This window comes from Hypanus sabinus, chromosome 7, assembly GCF_030144855.1.
Source record: "Hypanus sabinus isolate sHypSab1 chromosome 7, sHypSab1.hap1, whole genome shotgun sequence".
In the NCBI taxonomy this organism is placed as follows: Eukaryota; Metazoa; Chordata; class Chondrichthyes; order Myliobatiformes; family Dasyatidae; genus Hypanus; species Hypanus sabinus.
The window spans coordinates 40,306,810-40,331,217 of record NC_082712.1 but is presented as its reverse complement, the minus strand read 5'-3'; the positions used below and the strand labels follow the sequence as shown (position 1 = coordinate 40,331,217).

Sequence of the window (24,408 nt, the reverse complement as noted above, 5' to 3'; positions counted from 1 at the left end):
ACTGATCCTTTTTATAATGGTTTTTGTAGGTGTGGGAGGGTTGAATCTGACAGTTCAAAAAAAGAAATATTCTCAAATGCATTCTGCACTAGAATAGGTCCAAAAATATACAGAGATTGGGGTCTTCAGATTTGCTCAGGCTCTAAACTTTGTGATTGGAGAACTATTACAGATACAGTTTAAAGAGATAGAGAAATGGCTTCGTTTCATTAATCTGAGGGGACTAGATGTCTTATCACTGTAAAGCGGGTATCGAAGTGCAGGTATTTGAAATGAATTACAATATACTCATATTAAGTGTATTATAGATCAAATTATTCTCTGAATTCTCCTTGAGGGTATGAACATCATTGTGCTATACATATTAAACGCTGTTGAAATAATATGATGTAACTTTATTAGGTTAATAATTTTACAGCACTGTAACACTTAACTGTTTCTTCATATTCTTGTGCAGCAATACAATTATTTATTTTGCCAGATTAGATTTAATATGATGCTAAAATATTTGAATGTGTAGTTTTTAAAAACAATTCTTTTTTCTGTACACAGATGTAGAAGAGATGGAGTTAAGTGAACATGAAGTGCCAATATATGTAAGTATCTACTTTTTGTTAGCTGAATTTCTATCTTTCATTAAACTTGTGCTAATTTTTGTTTGTAACTTGAAAATGAAGAAGAATGGATTCGTGATGGTGGAGAATCAAACCTTCACTGTTCAGGTACCAAAGTTAAAGCCGATTAGATAAACACAGACAATTAAGTTTGTAAGTCTTGCAACCATTACAACACTGTTCTGTAAAGTTCAATCCTAACTTGTCTGTCCAGTGATCTTTTTCTGTTCCTCACACCGTCCTGACTGCCCAAATTCATTTCACGTTGGATCACATGAACTAATAGAGTGTCTAGGAGTTGCCACCATTACTTAGCCCCACAATGTTAACTCCAAAAAGTCTTTAAAAAACTAATTAAAAGTGAAACATGGAGCTGGGAGATAACTTCATGCACTTATGATGCGGTGACGAAATGGCGATTCCCATTCATGTACTTCATACATATGATCAGAATGAAATATTTAAACAAAGAGTGCTTGACCAAATAATATATTTACAATATTACTCAAATATTACTGAAATTTTAAATACACAACACTGTAGCCTTGGTTCAAACAGACAGAGCTGAATTTCTGAGAGAGCGAGAGCGACTGTCCTTTTCATGAAGGTAACATTTCTCCAAGTATAACATTAAAGAACCCTGGCAAAACTGAAGTTAGTGTGTGTTAAATAGAAAACACACCACTGGTTGATTAGATCTCCCACGTAAGGAAGATGAGGTGGTTATTGCAGTTTAATCAGGTTGAATGTACAATTTAGGTGGGAGAGAAGATCAAATAACTTTGAGTCAATTTGGAAAATACTGAAAACATCTGTTGGTAAAGAGCTAGAATTGACTTTTATAGTAATAGGAACATCGAAATTAAATTATGAAAGCACTATCAGTTTTTGCTTGTATAAATCACACAAAAAGCATTCTGTAGCTATTTAGAAATGGTTATGCTGATATCCTATTCAGGTATTGTGTTGCAATTGACACCTAACAATGGTGTTATTTTTTCATCATATTTTGAGCATTTGATGATATCATCAATATGTGCACTTTTGTCCCTTAATTATCTACTGAAATTGTATCAAACAGTTGGAACAAAAAGACCTGAGATCTTTGGTATACTCTCGCACTAAGATAAGCAGTAAAATATGCTGAAAATTGACACCACAAGTGAATGAGAGGGTCTGTCCTGGGACATAGTTTTAAATTCCAGCTTAATTTAAATTCTACCTTGAGTTAAGGAATGACAAGGGTAAAATGACCCTAATGGCAGTTGTATACAGGTCTCCAAACAGCAGCCAGGATGTGGATTACAAATTACAGCAGGAGATAGAAAAGGCATGTCAGAAGGGCAATGTCATAATAAGAAGGGGATTTTAACATGGAAGTGGATTGGGAAAATTAGGGTAGTACTGGGCCTCAAGAAAGAGAATCTGTATAATGTCTAAGGGATAGCTTTTTAGAACAGCTTGTTGTTGAGCCCACTAGGGGATTGGCTGTGCTGGATTGGGTGTTGTGCAATGATCTGGAGGTGATAAGAGAGCTTAAGGTTAAGGAACCCTTGGGAAACAGTGATCATGTTATAATCGAGTTCACTTTGAAATTTGGGAAGGAGAAACTAAATTCCAATGTGTCGGTATTACAGTGGAATAAAGGAAATTACAATGGAATGGAAAAGGAACTGGCCAAAGTTGACTGGAAAGGGACACTAACAGGAAGGACTACAGAGCAGCAATGGCTGGAGTTTCTGTGAAAAATGAGGGAAGTGCAAGGCAAACATATTCCAAAAAAGAAGAAATTTTTGAATGGATAAAGGACACTACTGTGACTGACAAGTGAAGTCAGAGCCAAGCTAAAAGCAAAGGAGAGGACTTACAAGGAAGCCAAAGCTAGTGGGAAGATAGAGGATTGGGAAGTTTTTAAAAACTTGCAGAAGGAAACTAAGAAGTTCATTAGGAAGGAAAAGATGAATTATGAAATGAAGCTGGTGACTAATATCAAGGAAGATACTAAAATCTTTTTTAAGTACATAAAGTGTAAAAGAGAATTGAAGGTAGATATAGGACCAATAGAAAATGATGCTGGAGATATTGTAATGAGAGATGCAGAGAGGACAGAGGAACTGAATGTATATTTTGCATCAGTCTTCACAGTACTGGACATTCAAGAGTGTCAGGGAAGTGAAGTTTGTGCAGTGAAAATTATGACTGAGAAGGTGCTCAGGGAGCTTAATGGTTTGAGGGTGGATACATCTCCCGGGCCTGATGGAATACACTCTCAGGTTCTGAAGGAAGTAGCTGGAGAGATTGCAGAGGTGTTAACAATGATCTTTCAAGAATCAATAGATTCTGGCATTGTACCGGATGACTGGAAAATTGCAAATTTTACTCCACTGCTTAAAAAGGGTAGAAGTCAACAGAAAGGAAACTATAGACCTGTTAGTGTAACATCAGTGGTTGGGAAGTTGTTGGAATCGTTTGTTAGGGATGAGATTATGGAGTACCTGGAGGCACGTGACAAGAGAGGCCAAAGCCAGCATGGTTTCCTGAAAGGAAAATCCTGCCTCAGTAAACTACTACAATTATTTGAGGAATTTACAAGCAGCGTAGACAAAGTAGATGCAGTAGATGTGGCGTACTTGGATTTTCAGAAGGCCTTTGACAAAGTGCCGCACGTGAAGCTACTTAGCAAGATAAGAGCCCATGGAATCACAGGGGAGTTACTAACATGGGTAGAGCATTGGCTGATTGGCAGAAAGCAGAGAGTGGGAATAAAGGGATCCTACTCTGGTTGGCTGTCGGTTACCAGTGGAGATCCACAGGGGTTGGTGTTTTTATGATGTATGACTATGGGATTAATGGATTTGTGGCTAAATTTTCTGATGATACAAAGATAGGTAGAGGAGCGGGTGGTGTTGAGGAAATAGAGCCTGCAGAGATACTTAAATAGTTTAGCGGAATGAGCAAAGAAGTGGCAAATGAAATACAATGTTGGAAAGTGTATGGTCATGCACTTTGATGGAAGAAATAAACGGGCAGACTATTAAGATGGGCAGAGAATTCAAAATGCAGAGATGCAAAGAGACTTGGGAGTCCTTGTGTCGGATACCTTAAAGATTAACCTCCAAGTTAAGTCGGGAGTGAAGAAGGCGAATGCAATGTTGGCATTCATTTCTTGAAGTATAGAATATAAGAGCAGATGTGTGATGTTGAGGCACTATAAGGCACTCGTGAGACTACACTTGGAGTATTGTGTGCAGTTTTGGGCCTCTTATTTTAGAAAGGATATACTGATGTTGGAGAGGGTTCAGAGAAGATTCATGAGAATGATTTCAGGAATGAAAGGGTTACTGTATGAGGAACGTCTGGCAGCTCTTGAGCTGTAATCCCTGGTGTTCAGGAGAATGAGGGGGGAATCTCATAGAAACATTCCGAATGTTAAAAGGCCTGAATAGATTAGATTTGGCAAAGTTATTTTCCATGGTAGGGGCGTCTATGACAAGAAGGCACAACTTCAGGATTGAAGGATGTCCATTTAGAACAGAGCTGTGGAGAAATTACTCTTGTCAGAAGGTGGTAAATCTGTGGAATTTTTTGCCACGAGTGGCTGTGGAGGCCAAGTCATTGGGTGCATTTAAAGCAGAGATAGATGGGTTCTTGATTAGCCAGGGCATCAAAGGGTATGGGGAGAAGGCAGGGGAGTGGGGATGACTAGAAGAATTGGATCAACGCATGATTGAATGGTGGAGCAGACTTGATAGGCTGAATGGCTTACTTCTGCACCTATATCTTATGGTCTTAATTTAAACTTGCTATCTTATGCAGACAGACTTCTGAACTGTGGCCATGATGTTTGGTGAGGCAGTGGCCGTGTCATGATGTGGTCCGGTTGGGTCACACTAATGGGTTATGGGATCACCATTCACCATTGTTTCCTCTCTTCAGCAAACCTTGTCCATCCACTTTCTTTCTAGGCTGTGTGACAGACATGGAGTGGTCACTTTATAAGATGGTAGTGTGCTTTCCAGTGGGCAGTGCATGAAAAACCTTCCTGGGAGCTCAGGAAGTAGCTGCCCTCTGCTGTCTACACACAATGTGCCTTCCAGATCTAGTAACTGGGATCAAACTACGGTAGTAATTTCTTAAACTGAGTACATCTTAAGGTATTGATTTTTTTTTTGTTGCTTTGTTTTGGTGATACCTGATTTGACATTGATGAAAATCATCTTTACAGTCTGCTTTAGGATTTGCATATACTCTATTTGTTGAGGTCTTGAGGTGACTGATGAAACCAGTGTTGGGACTAGAGAAGCCTTTCTCAACCTTTTTGCCCTGGAGGAATTCTTGAAATAATTTTCTCGTCTCGGGGAACTCCTGCATAAAAATTATTATATCTGCAGCTCATGGAATGTTTGTGTGATCAGTAAGTTTTAGATATAATAATCCAAAAATAATTGTCAATGCTCTTTTGAGTGGGGAATGAATTTTTAGCCAATCTTTTCTGGAAATAACAGGTAGTTAAGCTTAGCTTACCTTTCTTGAAATTCATCTCCTTCCTTCCCTTTTATAAATTTTAAAAATTCATAAGGGAAAAATAATAAATATCTGTTAAATGACTGGCTTAACCCAAGATGGGATTGAATTTTTCTAAAGGTAGGCTCAGTAGATATAAATTTAAATAAAGGTTGTAAATTGATTTTAATTAATGCTATTTGCAACATGCAAAATTATTGATAGTGTTGAACAGCAAAGTTACTAAAAACCATAAGCCAAAACAATGTTAATAAAAATATCACCTAAGACACGTTTTTATACAAGACTTTGAAAAAACACTTTCTTACTAAGTGACGTGATCAGGTTCAAATATAGGCCTAATATGTAAAAACCTGCGCTTGTTTTTTTGCTGCACAAATATTCAATTCCGGGTCAAACATGAGATAAACACACAAGTATTTCACTTTCAACTGAAATGAGACTATTTATATCCTTGTTCCTGATGCATGTTAAACAAGAAAACTCTTGCTGACACATGCAAGAAATTGAAAACTGCAGCAAAATGTTCACTGATTTTCTATGAATAGCAGAAATCCAGAACTTGTTCAGGGACAAGTCAGTAATCTCATCTTGAGTGCATGATCAGAGCGCAGCTCACTAAGTTCTTCATCTTCTCTCAAAGTCAAGTTCTCAAACTGAGCAGAAGATTCAGAGAAAGGGTCCCTCACCCAATCATACATTTGTGTTGAAAGAGAGGAAAAACACTGTTCAATTTTTTTCTGCAGTCTTCCAGGTGATTTTAAATAGGATCTCACTCTCACGCCCAAGCAGCAGTGGAAACATTTCAAAATTTCCTTTTGCAACATGATTTTTTTCCAAAGATTCAATTTTCATTAGAGACTTGTTCAGCAGGCATTCTTCATCCTCAAAGCACTGAGCAAAATGTGGCCTACTGTTTTCTTGAAGATACTCGTGCAAATCACCTTTAAACTCAAACACCTTGTTGAGAACTCTTCCTCTGCTAAACCACCAGATTCCTGTATGTAGCAGGAGATTTGTGCACTGTTTGTCCAGGTTTTCACATACATTTTAAAATATTCTTGAGTGAGCTGGTCTTTGTTTAATAAAATTGACCATTTTTGTAGCATCATCCAGAACTTTTTTCATTTAATCTACTAGAGCTTTTGAGATCAACACCTCCCTGTAAAGAAAGCAGTGTGTTGTGGCAACGTCAGGATTTTCTTTTTTTTTACAAGAGAAATAAACCTCTTATGGAGCCAACCACTGTTAGGACACCATCAGTACAGATGCCAACACAGTTCCTCCAAGAGAGACCTTTTGTTTCCAGATAAGAAGACAAACCATTAAGTATATCTTGGCCTTGGCTTGTTTCAGGCAATTATTTGTAACAGAAGAAGTGTTTTTGTATTTCACCATCATTTATAAATATTACAAATATTACAGCATGACATTTATTGTTGAAATCTGTTGACTCATCAGCCTGGATAGATAAACTGTTTTTTCAGTTTATCACACAAAACCTCTTCAGTATCAATACGTCGACTTATTGTGCTATTTGAGAGTGAAACCTTTTCAATTTCTTGTACTGCATCTTCTCTAAGCATTATATCCACTATCATTTTACATGTTGGCATTATTGGATCTCCCCAAATGTGTGACTTTTCCTTTTCTGGGTAATAAGCTCTACTACTAAATAACTTGCTTCCTGAGTCTTTTTACTGACCTTTCTTTTGAGTCCGTTGCTGCACTAGTGCTGTGAAATGACTCAGAAGATTGAAATTCCTTCTCTTCCATCTCAAACCTCCTCTTCAAAAATTGCCACATCGGGCCATCAGACATGTTGGTAAAATATAAATGGGGAGGTTAGGAAGCACTTGAGGGGAAATTGGAGGGAGGTAATTTGGGAGGGAGAGGATGAGATCACAACCCAAGTTGGGAAAGTGCATTCAATGCTTGGAAAATGCACTTCATGCTCCTCATCAGCCTACCATCCTCCCCTCTATGCAATATAGAGCTTACCAATTATCAAAGGCCTCCTCTATCTCACGTCAAAACCGAGAATGGATTCAATCAAATAAACACGGTCCTACTGCGCACTGCCATACACTGGGCTGAAAGACCTCTAATGAGATTGCTAATGGAATGGCTCGGTCAGAGCCCACCACAGCGAGCATTAGCATCACATGTTGTACAAAGTTTTAAAAAATGATGTATTTTTTCTTAATCATGATCTCTCACAGGTAGGTATGTCATGTGGACAAGGTAGACTACACCCCTGGGTTCTGAAAGAGGTAGCTGAAGAGATTGTGGAGGCATTTGTAATGACCTTTCAAGAATCACAGGATTCTGGAATAATTCCAGAGGACTGGTAAATTGCAAATGTCACTCCATTCTTTAAAAAGGGAGGGAGGGAGGAAAACGACAAGAAGTTATAGGCCAATTGATTTGACTTCAGAAGTTGGGAAGATGTTGGAGCCCATCATTAAGGGTGAGGTTTCAGGGTACTTGGAGACACATGATAAAGTAGGCCGAAGCCAGCATGGTTCCATAAGAGGAAATATTGTGTGACAAATCTGCTGGATTTATTTGTGGAAATGACAGGTAGGATAGACAAAGAAGATTCAGTGGATGTTGTTGACTTGGATTTTCAGAAGGCCTTTGACAAGGTGCCACACATGAGGCTACTAAACAAGATAAGAGCCCATAACAATACAGGAAGTATAGTAGCATGGATAGAAGATTGTCTGACTGGAAGGAGATAAAGAATGGGAATATAGGGGGCCTGTTCTGGTTGGCTGCTGGTGACTAGTGTTCCACAGGTATTGGTATTGGGACTGCTTCATTTCATAGTATATGTCAATGACTTGGATGACAGAATCAATAGATTTGTGGCCAAGTTTGCAGATGATGCAAAATTAGGTAGAGGGGCAAGTAGTGTTGAGGAAGCAGAGAATTTGCAGAGGACTTTAGACAGATTAGCAGAATGAGTAAAGAAGTGGCAGATAGAATACAGTGTAGGGAAGTGTATGGTCATGTACTTCAGTAGAATGAATAAAGACATAGACAATTTTAAAATGGGGAGCAAATTTAGAAATCAGAGTTGCAAACGGACTTGGAAGTCCTCGTGTAGGATCCAGAAGAAATTCATGAGAATGATTCAGAAAAAGAAAGAGTTAACGTATGAACAGCATCTGATAGCTCTGGGGCTGTACTCATTTTAAAAGGAGTTTAAAAGAATGACAGTGAAACCTATCAAATATTGAAAGGCCTAGATGGAATGGATGTGAAGTGGATTTTTCCTATAGTAGTGGAGTCTAGTACCAGAGAGGAAAGCCTCAGTATAAAAGGACAGAGATGGGGAAGAATTTCTTTAGCCAGAGGGTAGTGAATCTGTGGAATTTATTGCCACATGCAGGTGGCTGTAGGTGCCATGTCATTGAGTGTATTGAAAGCAGAGGTTAATAGATTCATGATTCACTTGGGCATCAAAGGTTATGGGGAGAAGGCAGGGGAATGGGGTTGAGAGAGATGATAAATCAGCTATGATTGAATGGCAGAGAAGACTCAATTGCCCAGATGGCCTCATTCTCATTCTGCTTCTATGTATTATGGTCTTATGGGATGAAGGACATCTGGAATCTAGGCTTCTGCTCCAAATTTGAAGGCCAGAGATGTGGATGTGTAACAAGGGAGATCTGTGGATGTTGGGCTGGCAAGTGCTGTGGACGAAAACCATTGAGCTTGAGAGCCCACTGAGTCAGCGGGTCCCCTCGGTTGTCAGATCCTGGGATCAGATGATTGTGTGAGCAGGAGGCACGAGGGCCAGTGACAGACCAGGTATACGAGTCAGCGACTCCAGAGTATGAGGCCTGCAGTTTCGGGTCCCGTCATTGGCCAGACCTGGCATTGGTACTGAAGATTGAAACCTGAAGGTTATTCCAATGTCCAGAAGTCTAAGCCCTGTGGCCAAAACGCAAGTTTGAGGAAGACAGTGCCCTGTGGTCCACAAGTGTGTGAGTCTGCTGGAGGACTGAAAGTCTGTCCTAGGATTGGAGGTTTGTCTGCAAATATGAGTGGGTGTGTGAGGGTGTGGTAAGGTAGAAAGGGGCTTATTTTGCTGTTGTGTTCTGTTTTGTTGTATTTTGTTATTCTACTGAATATGGTGGCATGTTATATTGGCACTGGAGTGTGTGGTGCTGTCTGCAGGCTGCCCCCAGCACATACTTAAGGCTGAGCTGCTTGTCAATGCAAATGGCACGTTTCCTTGTATGCTTCAATGTACACGTGAAAAAATCTGAATCCTGAGTTTTGTGCTAAGTATGATTTCAGACAACTTGATCCCTGTGTCTTTGTAGCAATGTTATAGAGTAGGAATTAAATGTTCAGAAGTATATAAACTCTGCACAAAGACCCGATCACATTTAGCAACTGTTTTCTCAATATACTTAGTACCCTACACAGAAATATTGCATCACACAAAAACAACCTTTAGCCCTAATTTTGTTTAAAAATATCTAAAATGGATAGTTGAAATACTACCCATGCTTCCTTTGGTCTTCCTATATATGTACGAAGTTAGAAAATGAATAATTTATGCAGGCAATTAAAGCTGAAGATGTTTTAGAATTTGTAAGTGATTTTGTGATTTCTGTTGTTCAGCTGATATGTGCAGCTTTGTTTCTGAAGGGTGAATCCTTAAAGGTGTTTCCTTTATTCCTGGTGGGTTTGTTTTGCTGCTCAACGTGCTGCCTCCAGGCCAGGCAGTCTGCTCTTGGAATCCTGCCAAGAGCCAGTGCTGTTTTAAAACCAGCAGCGCACAAAAGCTCTGTAAGGTGACACCCCAATGTTTGAACAGTCGGTAACTCATGCCACAATGGAGATCCAGAGTTTACGTCTGGAAACAAAAACAGTGCAAAGTGAAATTAATTACTTTATGTTAAGGATTTGCCTTTGTGAATCCCTCCAATACTAATGTTGGGTAGAGAGTTCCAGGTTTTAGACCCATTGACGTCTTTGAGGGAAATCTGCAATTGGTGGTCCATTATGCACTTATAAATTCCTAATAGCTGTTGAATGTGTTATAAAGCCTCTTTAAAGACAATTACATTTTTAATACAATGAACAAAGACTATGTTATATTCAAAGAACTGTAATTTGAGCCATGTTCCATCAGCTGACTTGTGTTTAGCGATGTCGGATTTGCAAATTTGACGGAAGGTGAATCATTGTTAGTAGGTTCTGACAAAGGTGCTTTTGTGATTGACGATACCTGAGCCACTCTTACAATGCTTCGTTACACCCACTGTGGTCTTTTCAAACAAATAACATTGTTCTCCAGTTACCAAAGTTTTACAGAAAATGGTTGGAAACAGACAGGTATTATTTTGGGCACACCTATTTCGTGACCTGTCTGGGGTGAAAGAAGATCTATAAATTGATTCTGAAAATGTTCATTTGTATAATGATTTTATGTTTTTAGGGATGTAAACGTCTTAGTAATCTCAATTGTTTCTCTATTTCAGAATTACTAACTAAAATGTTTAAACGTAAGGAGAAATCTAGATCTTATCAACAAGAACTGTGGATGTTCACTATTAGAAATTTAGAAAAATACTTTGTTGGGTCAGACAGTTGTTTTTGTAGAAGGAAATGGAATGGATGTTTCAATTGGTTCAGTGACATCACATCAAAATTTTAATAGTTTGACAGGGAATGCAATTTTAAATAATTAAATACAAAAAAGTGTAGTCCTGGAGGTAATTTTTTTTAAAGTAAATTGAAGAAAAACAGGCTTATCAGTGGTTGGCATGATGCTATTATAGCTTGAGGTGTTCCAGAGTTCAATTCTGGTGATGTCCTTTAAGGAGCCTCTGTACATCCTCCCTGTGGAATGCATGGGTTTTCCCTGGGTGCTCCAGTTTCCTCCCACAGTCCAAAGATACACCAGGCAGGTTAGTTGGTCAATTGTAAACTGTCCTGTGACTAGGTTAGGGTTAATTAGAGTTGTGGGGCAGCATGACTTGAAGAGACAGAAGAACCTACTTTGAGCTGTACTGCTTGCTGGCTGGCTAGCTAAATAAAGTTGAGTGTATTTATCCCTTCTGGTTCAAGTGCCTGATGGTTGAGGGGTAATAACTGTTCCTGATTCTGTCGCTGTGGGTCCTGAGGCTCCTGCACCTTCTTGCTGATGGCAGTAGTGAAAAGAGAGCATGGCCTGGATGGTGGAGGTCCTTAATGATGGATGCTACTCTCCTGTCACAGCACTCTGTAGGTGTGCTCAGTGGTGTTGAGGGCTTTACCCATGATGAGCTGACCATATCTCCTACTTTTGTGGGCTTTTGCATTCAAGAGCGTTGGTATTTCCATGCCAGGCCATGATGCAGCCGGTCAATGTACACTCCACCTTACATCTATAGAAGTTTGTCAGAGTTTTAGATGACTTGCCATATCTTTGCAAACTTGTAAGAAAATAGAGGCGCTGCTGTGCTTCCTTTGTAATTCAGCAGTCAATGTTTTGGGTTGATTCATCAGGACTGGTGAAATCCTATTTATTTCCAACCTACACGCTGTTCATTGGTGTGTAGTAATGCCCCCCTCCCCAAACACATGCTGATTGTAACCTGCATTTAAGTCATAATGGTTCAGCCATCTAATTTATGCTGTCTGCTTGCAATTATTATGGCATTATGTAGCTGGCACCTCCGTGGTGCCCAAAATTGATGAGTATTCAACAAGTAAAGCTAAACTGCAATTAAAACCATTTTGCGCCTGTTCAAAAGACTCTGTATTGCAGAAATGGCAGGTGCTGACAGGAATTTCAGAAGTCATTCTAACGTGATTGAACTGAAGAATGGCCTTGTCTCACACTGTTCTGTGATTCGATAATGCTGCTCTAGATACCTTGCTGAAGGAGGTGAGGGGAGTTGGGCTGTTCTGTACCTGCTGTGAAAGCAGGGACCTTTTATATTGGCAACAGCAGGAACAAGAACTAAAGGTCAGCTTACAACGCTCCAAGATGAGGCTCTGAGTCATCGATATTGAATATAACTTCAATTGCCATGTCTGAGTAGAGTGTTCCATAAGCTCAATTGTTCATTAATGCCCTCACACCCTTGTTTGCTCAGCAATAATTTCTCTCGATCAGAACTCATACCAAACATTTATATGCTCCACCACACCCTGATGCACTTTAACACCGCTGCAAGTCTTTCACCAATATCTTCCAATTTGCATACGCACATGGCTTTTCAACCATGGTAACCAAACAGATTTCATAACATTGACGGTTTGTCTTTCACAGAATGAGCTGGGAGACAACTCATAGCAGCAGAAACTAATGGGTGAGGACACAATCCCTTTATGTTAGTGGTGGAGACCGTGGATCTTACTATTGAGTGCAGCCAGTACAGCACTGAAATTGGGAGAGTGTAACAGTTAGTTTAATGCTATACAGTGTTGGTGACCCGGGTTCAATTCTCACTGCTGTCTGTAAGGAGTTGCAAGTTCTCCTCCTAAATATGCGGGTTTCCTCCTACATTACAAAGACATATGGGTTAGTGGGTTAGTTGGTCACATAGGTATAATAGGACTATGTGGCCTTGTTGGGGGTTGGGGGTCTGTTACCATGCTGTATCTCTAAATTAAAAAATAAAATTGTAGAAGATGATAGCATCCTCCTGGTTATTATCTTGCCAATTTGCCTTCAGCTTGTGTGTATAGAAGCTGCAGATAGTATGAGCATGTACTTCTTACAATGCAATACCCAAATACAACCTTATGTTTTTTCTTATTATTAGAGAGTTAAATATTTCAACCTGTCCTATTCATAGAATTGTGGAATCGTGTGGCACAGACACTGGCTCCAAAAATATTTTTTTGAATTGGCAACGGCATCATTGCAGAGCAGGAGCCATTTGAAAAGAACAAGCTTCGCCGGGAGTGAGTTCTATTTGAGCCAATAAAAAGAAATGACGTGTCAGTGGAGCGGCAATCACTAGAGTGGGCCAGAGTTAGAGTGGTTAGGCTTTGGCAAGGACAGACAGATGCTAAGGGTGCTGAGTCATTTAGTATCATTTGTTTTGATTGTGGAACTTGGGCTTGAGAGGTTGGAGCCAAAGATATTACAAGCTCAGTGAGAAGAGGCTGAATAAGTGACTTAGGTGAGAGTGAACCTCAAAGGGTTCAGAGAGAAGGTACAGGTAAGAACAGATTATCTGTAGATCATTAATCCTTAGTTCAACGTCAAGGCAGTGGAATGCTCTTCCTTTGAAATGTGGGATTTCAGGCTATGTAACTATCTCACTAATGACTACATCTGCTAGAAGTGCAGCCAACTTCTGCTCCTAACTAACAAGATCATGGAACTGGAGCCGGAGCAGGATGGACTCAGGTCCATCTGTGGGGTTGAAAACCTCATAGCTGAAGCTTTTACTGTGGTGGTCTCACCCTTAGTACAGGCTTCATGTAGTAGATGGGTGACCACCAGGAGAAGAAAGGGGAGTAAGCAGTCATTGCAGGGTTCCTCTGTGGCCATTCCCCACAGCAACAAGTATTCCCCTTTGGACACTACTGTGAGTGATGATCTATGTTTCAAAGGTACATTTAATGTCAGAGAAATGTATACAATATACATCCTGAAATGCCTTTTCTTCGCAAACATCCATGAAAACAGAGGAGTGCCCCAAAGAGTGAACGACAGTTAAATGTTAGAACCCCAAAGTCCCCCACCCCCCCAGCTCCCATCTCTCCTGCGTGCAAGTGGCAGTAAGGAACAATCCCCTCTCCCCCCACTGGCAAAAAAAAGCATCGGCACCACCACCAAGAACTCAACCATGAGCAAAGGAACAGCAAGGACACAGACTTGCAGTTACCCCAAAGACTACACGTTCACCCGGTATTCGACATGCCACAGGTTCTCTCTCTCCCTAATAAGGGGGAAAGAGATATCTCCGTTTCACAGAGAGAGGGGAGACATAACAAAGAACTTGCTGGTTTACGATGGTAAAGGTCCGTTGCGTCACTTTTTCCGAGCTCTCTGACCAAAGATCTTGGGTCTCTGGGCACACAGCCAAATGCCTTCCAGCTCCCATGACACACCGGTCTAGGACACCGACCGTTGATCTGCCCATCTCCAGAGCCCCGAGATCCTAGGCTTCCAAAGGTGAGCTGAACTTTTAGACCGCATCCTTGGCATGTTGGATAATGGCCAGTGGTGACACCCTGAGAGTGGGTCCTATTCCCACAAAGAACCAAAGTCAACGTGTAACTCCAGGTCAGTGTCTTCAAAAGAACCCTGAAAGGGGAAAATAGAGATAGTAAATACGGGAATAGAGCTTTTTCCGAAGATGCAAGCAAAGAAGTCGCGGTTTAGCGCCATCTTAACTAAGCTCCGTCTTCCGATTAACAGCAACCAGGCTTGTGGCACTGTGGCTGGCTCTGAGCCTCAGCAGGGAAGTGTGAAGTCAGGCAGAGGGATAGTGATAGTAGACTCAATAGTTAACAGAATGGACAGAAAGCAACGCTAAGATGGTGTATTGCCTCCCAGATGCCAGGGTTCATGAAATCTCGGACTGACTACAGAATACTCTCAAGGTGGAGGGTGAGCTGCCAGAACTGGTGGTGCACGTGGACACTAATAGCAGAAGTAGAAAGGGGAAAGAGGTTCTGTGCAGAGAGTATAGCGAATTAAGAAAGAAGCTGAAGAGCAGGACCTCCAAAGTAGTAATTTCCAAATTACTTCCGGTGTCATGGATAGAATGATACTACTAATGAATGCGTGGCTCATAAACCGGTGCAGGGTGTGGGGTTTCATTTGCCTGGATGATTGGAACCTCTACTGGGGCAGGGGTGACCTGCGATAGAGGGACAGATTGCACCTAAACTGGAGGGGAACAGATATCTTGGCTGGGAGGTTTGTTAATGCTACTTGGTAAGGTTTAAGCTATTTTGGCAAAGGGGTGGGAAAACGGAGCACCAGGTCAGAGGTGGAGGGATGGAGAGGAAGGTAGATGTCAGGGCCAGTAAAACAGACAGGAGCAAATGAATAGATACAATAGGATAGATAGTTTGAAGTGTATGTATTTTAATGCCAGGAGTATTAAGGATAAAGGTGATGTACATGGAACTATCATGTTGTGGCCACTGCAGAGACTTGCCTGAGAGAGGGACAGGAATGGGTGCTTAATGACCTAGAGTTTTGATGTTTTAGAAAAGATAGAAAGGGAGTAACATTGTGTGTGGTGTGTGGGGACTTGCACAACTACTCAGGGACAATATCACAGCTACTCTCAGACGGGACATAATGGAAGGTTAGTCTGCAGAGGCTGAATGGGTAGAGGTCCAAGATTGTACTACAGACCCCACCAGAGCCACTGGAACATTAAGGAACAGATATGGAGATAGATTAAGGAAAGGTGTCAAAACAATAGGGTTGTTGTCATGGGAGACTTAAACTTCCCTAATATAAACTGGAACCTTCTCATGGGTGCAGATGGTTTAGGTGGGGCAGCATTTGTTAGGTGTATCCAAGATGGTTTTGTAAATCAATCTGTAGATAGTCCACCAAGAGGAGGGTCTGTACAAGATAAGGTGTTAGGTATGAGCCTAACCAGCCTTTCTGTGGGTGAGCTATTAGGGAACAATGACCATAACTCCTTAAGTTTTAAGATAGCTGTATATAAGGATAAGCATGGACCTTTTGGGAGAGTATTAAAATGGAGCAGGGCAAATTATGAGAGCTTCAGGTAGGAACTAGGGATGGTTAATTGAGAACAGCTGGTTTTGGGCAAGTCCACATCTGACTTGTGAAGGGTGTTTAAAGACCAGTTGCACAGAGTACAGGATAGGTATGTCCCAGTCAGAAGGAAGGGTAAGGCTGGCAAAGTAAGAGAACCTTGGATATCAGGAGAGCTGATTAATATAGTCAAGAAGAAAACAGAGAATTATGTAAAGCTTTAGGAAGCTTGAAACAAACAGAGCCCTGGAGGATTCTAAAGAACTCAGAAAAGAACTTAATTAGGAAAGCCAGAGGGGCCATGGAAGGTCCTTGGCAGATAGGATTAAGGAGAATCCCAAGGCGTTCTATCCATGCATCAGGAGCAAAAGGATAACCAGGGAGAGGATAGCACCATTCGAGCATAAAGTGGGGGGGGGGGGGGAAGCATTTGCTTGGATGCAAAGGATATGGGAAAGATCCTTAATGAGTATGTTATGTCAGTATTTACCAAAGAGAAGGATGTGGAGATGTGGAGGATAGGGAGATCAGTGCTGAGAATGTTAATATGCAAGGGCATATCAAAGTGGCAAGCTTTATTGGACAATGTGGATCATAATGTGTGAGTACAGTGTCTGATGTGACCATTTCCTTTACCTTTTTGAAAATCACCTCACACCAATTTGTCCACTACCATTTCTTCCCGAGTTCAAGGGTGCAGCACAGTAGCCAGGTTTGGCAGGAACCTGCAATAGTAATTGGCAAATCCTAAAAAGGACCGCGACTGTGACGCATCCTTTGGTCTTAAGGCATCCACCACTGCTTGAATTTTCTCAGCACACTTATGTAATTCTTCTGCCTTAATGGTGTGAGCACAGTAAATAATGCTTGGTTTAAAGAATTCACACGTTTTGCATTCGTGCTGTGATCCCTTAATCTTCTAATCTTTTTAACACAGTCTTGAGATTTTGAAGATGTTTCTTTTCATCCTTACTGGTAACAATGATGTCATCCACATGATACTGAGGGAGTCAGGGACTGTTACTGTTTATTTCTGCAGGGAGGGAGTTTTGATGCTATTGGCAATGTTTTTTCTGTGAGGGGGCGGGATTTTGGGGTCTGTGAGTTTTGTTTCTTGTCTTTTTTGTGCAGGGGAGGGCGAGTTGATGTCTTCTTTCATCAACTGCACGGTCTTTCTGTATTTCATGGCTATCTGGAGAAGGCAAATATCAGAGTTAAATTGTACATGCATACTGTGACAATAAAATGAACCTTTGAAACCTGTTATAATGAGAAGGCCTTTTGTGAGTGTTTATAGTGAGAATCATTTTGGACACTTCTTCTATCTCCATCTGTAGGTAGACCTCAGCTAAGTCCACTTTGCTGAAGCATTTCCCTTCAGAAAAGTTTGCAAGTATATTCTCTATCCTGGCCAAAGGATATTGATCTACTTTCAGTACTGAATTGATGGTGACCTTAAAATCACCACATCCTGATATTCTTCTTTGCTACTGGAACCAATGAAATTGCCCAAGAGCTCCATATAACCTTGGAAAGAATTCCTTATGCCTCCATGCAATCTCGTTCACTGGCTGCTTTATCATGGATGGTACAAGGAACCGGACAGGCTTTGTAAAACTTGGGTGTGGCATTTTCATTTCACACTATTTTACCCTTGGTATGTTTGAATTTTCCAATGCCATCGTTGAACACTGCTGTGGCATCATCCAGCAACTTTCTTCATTTGCTTTCAATTGATCCTGTTGTGGGGAATCTGGCATGCAAGTGATGGCTGGATCTCCAGTCGTCATAATTGTTTCAGGTAATCATGGGCCCATAGTGCTGGCCCTCCTGTTCTTACCAAGTACAAGCCCAATGTGACTTGTTGGTTGTTGTATTTCACTGTTATGAATGCCATTCCCATAGGAGTTACCTTTTCTCTAGTATAACTATTTTCTTAGTTGGATAACTGCAGGCTTCAGTTTAGTATTTTTGAAATGACATTCAAACTCATTTTGTGGAATGACTGAAACAGCAGAGCCACTGTCTAATTCCAGTTTAATTAATTTGCCATTCACTCCTGGTGTAAGCCATATTGCTTGTCCATTGATAGTTTTCACCATGTAAGTCTCAAGGCTACTCTATTCTGTGTCACTCTCATATTTCAGACTTTTCTGATGTTTTCAGATATTTCATCAACAGCATGCAGATTATTTAGTCCTGATGAAGGGTCTTGGCCCGAAATGTTGACTGTGCTTCTCCCTATAGACGACGTCTGGCCTGCTGCGTTCCACCAGCATTTTGTGTCTGATGCAGATTAGTGCTGTTTTTGAAACCGCACCTTGACTTTTTGTCTTTTTTTTCTTACCTATGCAATCCATTTATTTTGGTCTGTCCAACATCCTACTTTGTTGTATTTTCTGCAAGTGTTGCTGTTAAACCTGCAGTGATCTGGTTTGTGTGTGAACCCTGGCACAACGCTAACAGAGTTTGTTCAGCCAAGTCAGTTTCTGTTGGTATGTCGCAATTTTCTTCATGCTCACTTTCATTCCCGACTGCAACTCAGTTGTCTTTCTGGCTGCTTTTTCCACTGATGCAGCAATTTCAATTGATCTGATAAATGTGACTTGTCCTTCAATTAGAGTCATTTTTGAAGCTTTCTTGTAACATTCCACAAAGTAAACAATCCCTCAGTGCATCATTCAGCCCATCTGAAAATGCTGAGACAATCTCTTCAATTCAGCCACTTTAGCTCAAATGGACTCCCCTTCCTTTTGATTCTGCTTATGAAACCTAAAGAATTCTGCAATCAGTAATGGTTTCAGTTCTAAATGTTCCTTCATTTCTTTCACGTCAATTTGGCTGGTTTGTTTGGGATAGTTAAACTTCTAAGCAAACTGTCGGTTACCAGTGCAGTACCACAGGGTTCGGTGTTGGGATTGCTACTTTTTACAATGTATGTCAATGATATGGACCATGGGATTAATGGATTTGTGGCTAAATGTGCAATGATACAAAGATAGATGGAGGAGCGGATAGTGTTGAGTAAATAGAGAGCCTGCAGAGAGACTTAGGTAGTTTAGGGGAATGAGCAAAGAAGTGGCAAATGAAATACAATGTTGGAAAGTGTCTGGTCATGCACTTTGATAGAAGAAATAAATGGGCAGATTATTATTAAGGTGGGGAGAGAATTCAAAATGCAGAGATGCAAAGGTAATTGGGATTCCTTGTACTTGTACTTGGGATTCCTAAGGGTTAACCTCCAGGTTGAGTCGGTGGTGAGGAAGGTGAATGCAATGTTGGCATTCATTTCTAGAGGTATAGAATATGAGCAGGGATGTGATGCTGAGGCTCTATAAGGCACTCGTGAGACCACATTTGGAGTATTTCGTGCAGTTTTGGGCCCCTTATTTTAGAAAGGATATACTGACATTGGAGAGGACTCAGAGAAGATTCATGAGAATGATTTCAGGAATGAAAGGGTTACTGTATAAGGAACGTCTGGCAGCTCTTGGGTTTTATTCCCTGGAGTTCAGGAGAATGAGGGGGGATCTCATAGAAACATTTTGAATGTTAAAAGGCCTGAACAGATTGGATATGGCAAAGTTACTTCCCATGGTAGGGGATTCTAGGACAAGCGGGCACAACTTCAGGATTGAAGAACGTCCATTTGGAACTGAGATGTGGAGAAATTACTTCTCCATGATGTGGTGATTAAGTAGTTAATGAAAAAAGGTTTCACAAACACTCCATTCATAACAATTGCATGATTCAGCTAATAACAAGGCACACACTGCTGGTGTCTCTCGGTGAAAGTGGCAATTTAATCAGGTATGTTTGTTGAATATAAATGAAGATAAATTTAATCTGGCTAATAATCATCCAGTCAATCTTGTCTCTTAGAATGATGGGTGAAGTTGACAGTGTTATTAAAAAGGACTAACTCAATAATCATTGCCAGGTTTCAAGGGGAAAACAGTATAATGGTTGGAGAAAGCAAGATCTTGAAAATGTTTCACAATTACTCACCTAGGCTACTCTAACAGCAACTCTGAAAGCTGCAGCCTTTGTCACCTAGGGCTCTGGATGCATGGGAACAAAACTACCTGCAGTTGCATGCCATTATGACATTGAAGTATATGCTGTTCCTTCCTTGTCACTGGCCCTAAAAGCTGGAACACCCCATTGTGGGTATAACTTAACCATTTCCATAGTGCTTCTGGTATCATTTTCCGACCGACCTCCATGCAGAATATGACCCATCTACAACCACTCTTTGTCTTCTGTGGGCAGTCCAGTTCTGGATCCACAAAGCAATGTCCTCTTGGATACCATGGCTCCTTACTTTCTCAATAAGCCTTGCATGGGATACTTTATCAAATGCCTTGCTGAAATCCATATACACTACATCTACGGCTCTACCCTCGTCAATGCATTTAGTCACATCCTGAAACAGTAAATATAATATAACATTTTATGATGTATTTACTGATGTTGATATAATTAATTCTTTTGGTGTACCCTATTTTTGTTCTTTGGATTCGATTGGTGGTATTTACCCACCAGTGCTTCTCCCATATCTGGTTGACTATATGCTTGGAGGACTTGCTTTCCCTTCTCTACATTGTCACTAAAACCTTCAAAGACACCTCTGAAGAACAGGATGAACTGTTTGAGTTCTTGGTCTCCTGTGTCCTTCAAGGTTACCAAGGTTTCTAGAAGCATTTCTTCAGTTGGTAGCCCTCATATAGAACATAGAGCAGTACAGCACAAGAACAGACCCTTGGGCCCATCATGTCTGTGCTGACCATGATACCAATCATGATACTAATTGAATCTGCCATCAGAAGGCTGGTATCTATCTATTCCCTGTGAATTCATGTTTCTATCTAAATGCCTCTTAAACATTATTATTGTCTCTGTTTCTACCAACTCCCCAACAGATCCATTCTAACTCCAATGACTGTGTGTAAAAAGAAACTTGCCTCATAAATCTCCTTTAAACTTGTCCACTCTCACCTTAAAGGTATAGCTTCCAGTATTTATTTCTGCCCCGAGGGAAAGACATCACCTAACGTATCTATGCCTCATAAATATTATTAACTTTAAATATTATTATAAAATATTTTAATATAAATATTATTAACATGTTGCCCTTCAGCCTCCGAAACTCCAAAGAAAACAATGCAGGTTTGTCCAATCTCTTCTTATAGCAACTACTTTCCAATCCAGGCAACAGACATCCTGATGAAACATTGCTGCACCTTCCTCAAAGCCTTCACATGCTTACTTTAGTGTTGCAAGTAGAGCTGTGCATCGTGCTCCAAATGTTCCCTAACCAAAGTTTTGTATAGCCGCAACATGACTTGCCAACTAGAAGTTGATACTTGATGCCTCTACTGATGTTTGTCTTTAGCAGCCTAGCCACATGTGTTGTCACTTTCAGGGAATTATGGATGCATCCCACAATACTTCTGTGTGTTAGAGCTCTTTAGGATCCTGCCATTTACTGCATATCTCCTAATTTTATTTGACCTCCCAAAATGTAACACCTCACACTATTAAATTTGCTGACTTTCAATCAAAAGCCTACACATTTTTGATACCCTTCCTTACTATCCACAACTCCACCAATTTTCTTGTTATTTACAAATTTGCTAATTAGGCTATCTGCAATTTCATTCCAGTCTCTATGTACATTACAAACAATGGAGGTTCCAGTGCTGATCATCATGAAACAACATTGATCTCCAGCCAGAAAAACACCTCTCTATATCGCTGTCTTCTATGATCAAGCCAATTTGGATCCAATTTCCCAACTCACCATGCATCTTATGTATCTTAATCTTCTAGAGCATTAACCTAACAGGTGTTTTACAGATATTCACGCAGACAATATTCACTGCCCTACCCTCTTTAGTCATTTTCATCACTTTCTCATCTTCGCAAAGTTGTGAGACAACACTCCCTAATACAAATTTATGCTAATAATCCCTAATGAGCCCATGCTTTTCCAAATGTGAATACAAGCTGTTGCCAAGAATTTCCTTCAGTCATTTCTTAAGGCTTTCTGGTCTATAACTTTTTGATTTGTCCTTGTTGCTCTTCTTCAATAAGTGAACAATGTAGGTTATTCCCTAGTTTTCTGACACTTTGCCCATGGCTGAATAGCATATGCAGATCTCTGGAGAACCTATAGACTACAGAAGTGGGAATCCAGAGCAAAAATAAAACTGCAGGAGGAAGTCAGTGTGTTGAACAGAATCCATCGTCGACCTCTTCGGTCAAGATACTACCATCAGGACCGAGAGAGAAGAGCAGAAATAAGCTAGTGTATAGAAGTGAGAGGGAAGTGATGACACAGAATCTTGTATTTCATAGTAGGAATCAGATAAGGGAAAGTTGATGGGCAGTTGGAACCAGATGGAATAGGGGAAGAGAAGGGTGAGCCACGAGAGAAGAAACCCAGGTGGATAGATATGTGGGTTAGAACCATATAGAGAAAGGTGCAGAAATTGCTGTTAAGACCCCAGCAATCTTGTCTTTTGCTTCCTTCAGTATTGTGGAGTGGAACAAACCACGTTCTGGTAGAGTTATTCACTTTAGTTTCAAGACACCCAACACCATCTCTTCCTTAATGTCAACATGCCCTCGAATGTTAACATAGCTCCTTTCTAATCTATGTCTACTTCTAGCTGAATACCAATCTGAAATATTCAGGCACTTCTTCTTACTCCATGCATAAATTGGCAAAGTACCTTTTTCTTAAATCAGAAGTAATACAGAATATATACTATTATGGAAATAACATTCAGCAAACATAGTTAACTAGCTGTGGGAATGGTTCTGATGAACGATCGTTGACCTGGCAAGTTAACTCTTTTGCTTTCCTCCGATGCTGCCTGCCCAGTACTGTATGATTTTATTTTAGATGTTCAGCTTCTACAGTGCTTTGCTTTTCACTTTAACTGTGCTAGTTTACATAAGCTAATGGTAACCATTCCTAAAATTTTTGATTTTTTTTGGATATGCATTTATGCAATAATCACTGAGCACCAGCTGGTTGGAGAATGAATGTTGTGTCCAATTTGCACCACCATGTGGGGGTGAATTAATATTATGTTGCCTTGTCTGTACTTGCTTTCCAACCTAATTATGCTCTCAAAGAATGCTACTACTCTAAAATGGATCATAATAGCTTTGTGCCTGTGTTTATTTTTCCATGCACCTTATAATGTTAAATCAAGCAACGCTGACGGTAACAGGGCTTTGCTTCCAGATGAGCTCAATGCCTTCTGCGCTCACATCGACTGACAAGCGTGGAGAAACCTTTACAAACTCCCACAGCCCCCAATGATCTTACAATTTCAGACTTTGAGGTGGACGTGAGAGCGTCTTTTAAGAGGGTGAACTCATGAAAAGCATTTGGCTCTGAAGGGGTACCTGGCCAAGTATCAAAGACCTGTGCTGATCAACTGGCTGGAATGTTCACTTTTCACTTTGGCAGGCTGTGGTTCCTACCTGCTTCAAGCAGGTTTAAATTATACCAGTGCCTAAGAAGAACGTGGGAACCTGCCAGAATGACTATCATCTAGTAACGCTTAACTCCATAGTGATGAGGTGTTTTGTGAGATTGGAGATGAAACATGTCAACTTCTGCCTGAGAAGTGATTTAGATCTGCTCCAATTTGCCTGCTAGAGCGACAGGTCCACAGCAGATGTCATCTCGTTGGCTCTTTACTCAACCCTGGAACATCTGGACAGCAAAGATGTATACATGAGGACACTCTTTATTGAATACACTTCAGTGTTTGATACAATTATCCCCTCAAAACTAAGTAATAAGCTTCAAAACCTTGACCTCAGTACCTTCTTGTGCAATTGGATCCTTGATTACCCCACTTTCAGACTCCAGTCAGTTTGAATTGGCAACAACATCTCCTCCACAGTCTCCATCAGAACAGGTGCACCACAAGGATGTGTGCTTAGCCTCCTGCTCTTATTCCCTTTACTGTGAGGCTAAGTACAGCTCCAATACCATATTCATGTTTGCTGATGACACCACTGCCGTAGGCTGAATCAAAGGTGGTGACGAGTCAGCATATAGAATGGAGATTGAAAATCTGGCTGAGTGATGCCATAATAACAACCTCTCACTCGATGTCAGCAAGACCAAGGAGCTGATTATTGACTTCAGGAGGAGGAAACCAGAGATCCATGAGCCAATCTTCATTGGAGGGTCAGCAACTTGAAATTCCTTAGTGTTATTATTTCAGAGGACCTGTCCAGGGTGCAGCACATACAGACAGACAGAAATATTTTATTGATCCCGAGGGAAATAGGGTTTCGTTACAGTCGCACCAACCAAGAATAGTGTAGAAATATAGCAATATAGAACCATAAATAATTAAATAATAATAAGTAACTTATTCCAAGTGGAAATAAATCCAGGACCAGCCTATTGGCTCAGGGTGTCTGACACTCCGAGGGAGGAGTTGTAAAGTTTGATGGCCACAGGCAGGCATGTCTTCCTATGATGCTCAGTGTTGCATCTCGGTGGAATGAGTCTCTGGCTGA

At 40.6% G+C, this 24,408-nt stretch overlaps 1 protein-coding gene across 8 annotated transcripts in view; it reads left to right on the top strand.

Moving 5' to 3' along the window:
- arhgef28a (Rho guanine nucleotide exchange factor (GEF) 28a) overlaps positions 1–24,408 on the top strand; it is a 390,430-nt gene that overhangs the window by 63,478 nt on the left and 302,544 nt on the right. For all 8 annotated transcript variants that reach the window (XM_059974562.1, XM_059974561.1, XM_059974559.1 and 5 more), the window contains one exon: positions 553–596. In XM_059974562.1, the coding sequence (XP_059830545.1) occupies positions 564–596 (33 nt within the window). In that variant the 5' untranslated portion in view covers positions 553–563. Of the gene's footprint in view, positions 1–552; positions 597–24,408 lie in introns of those variants that run through there.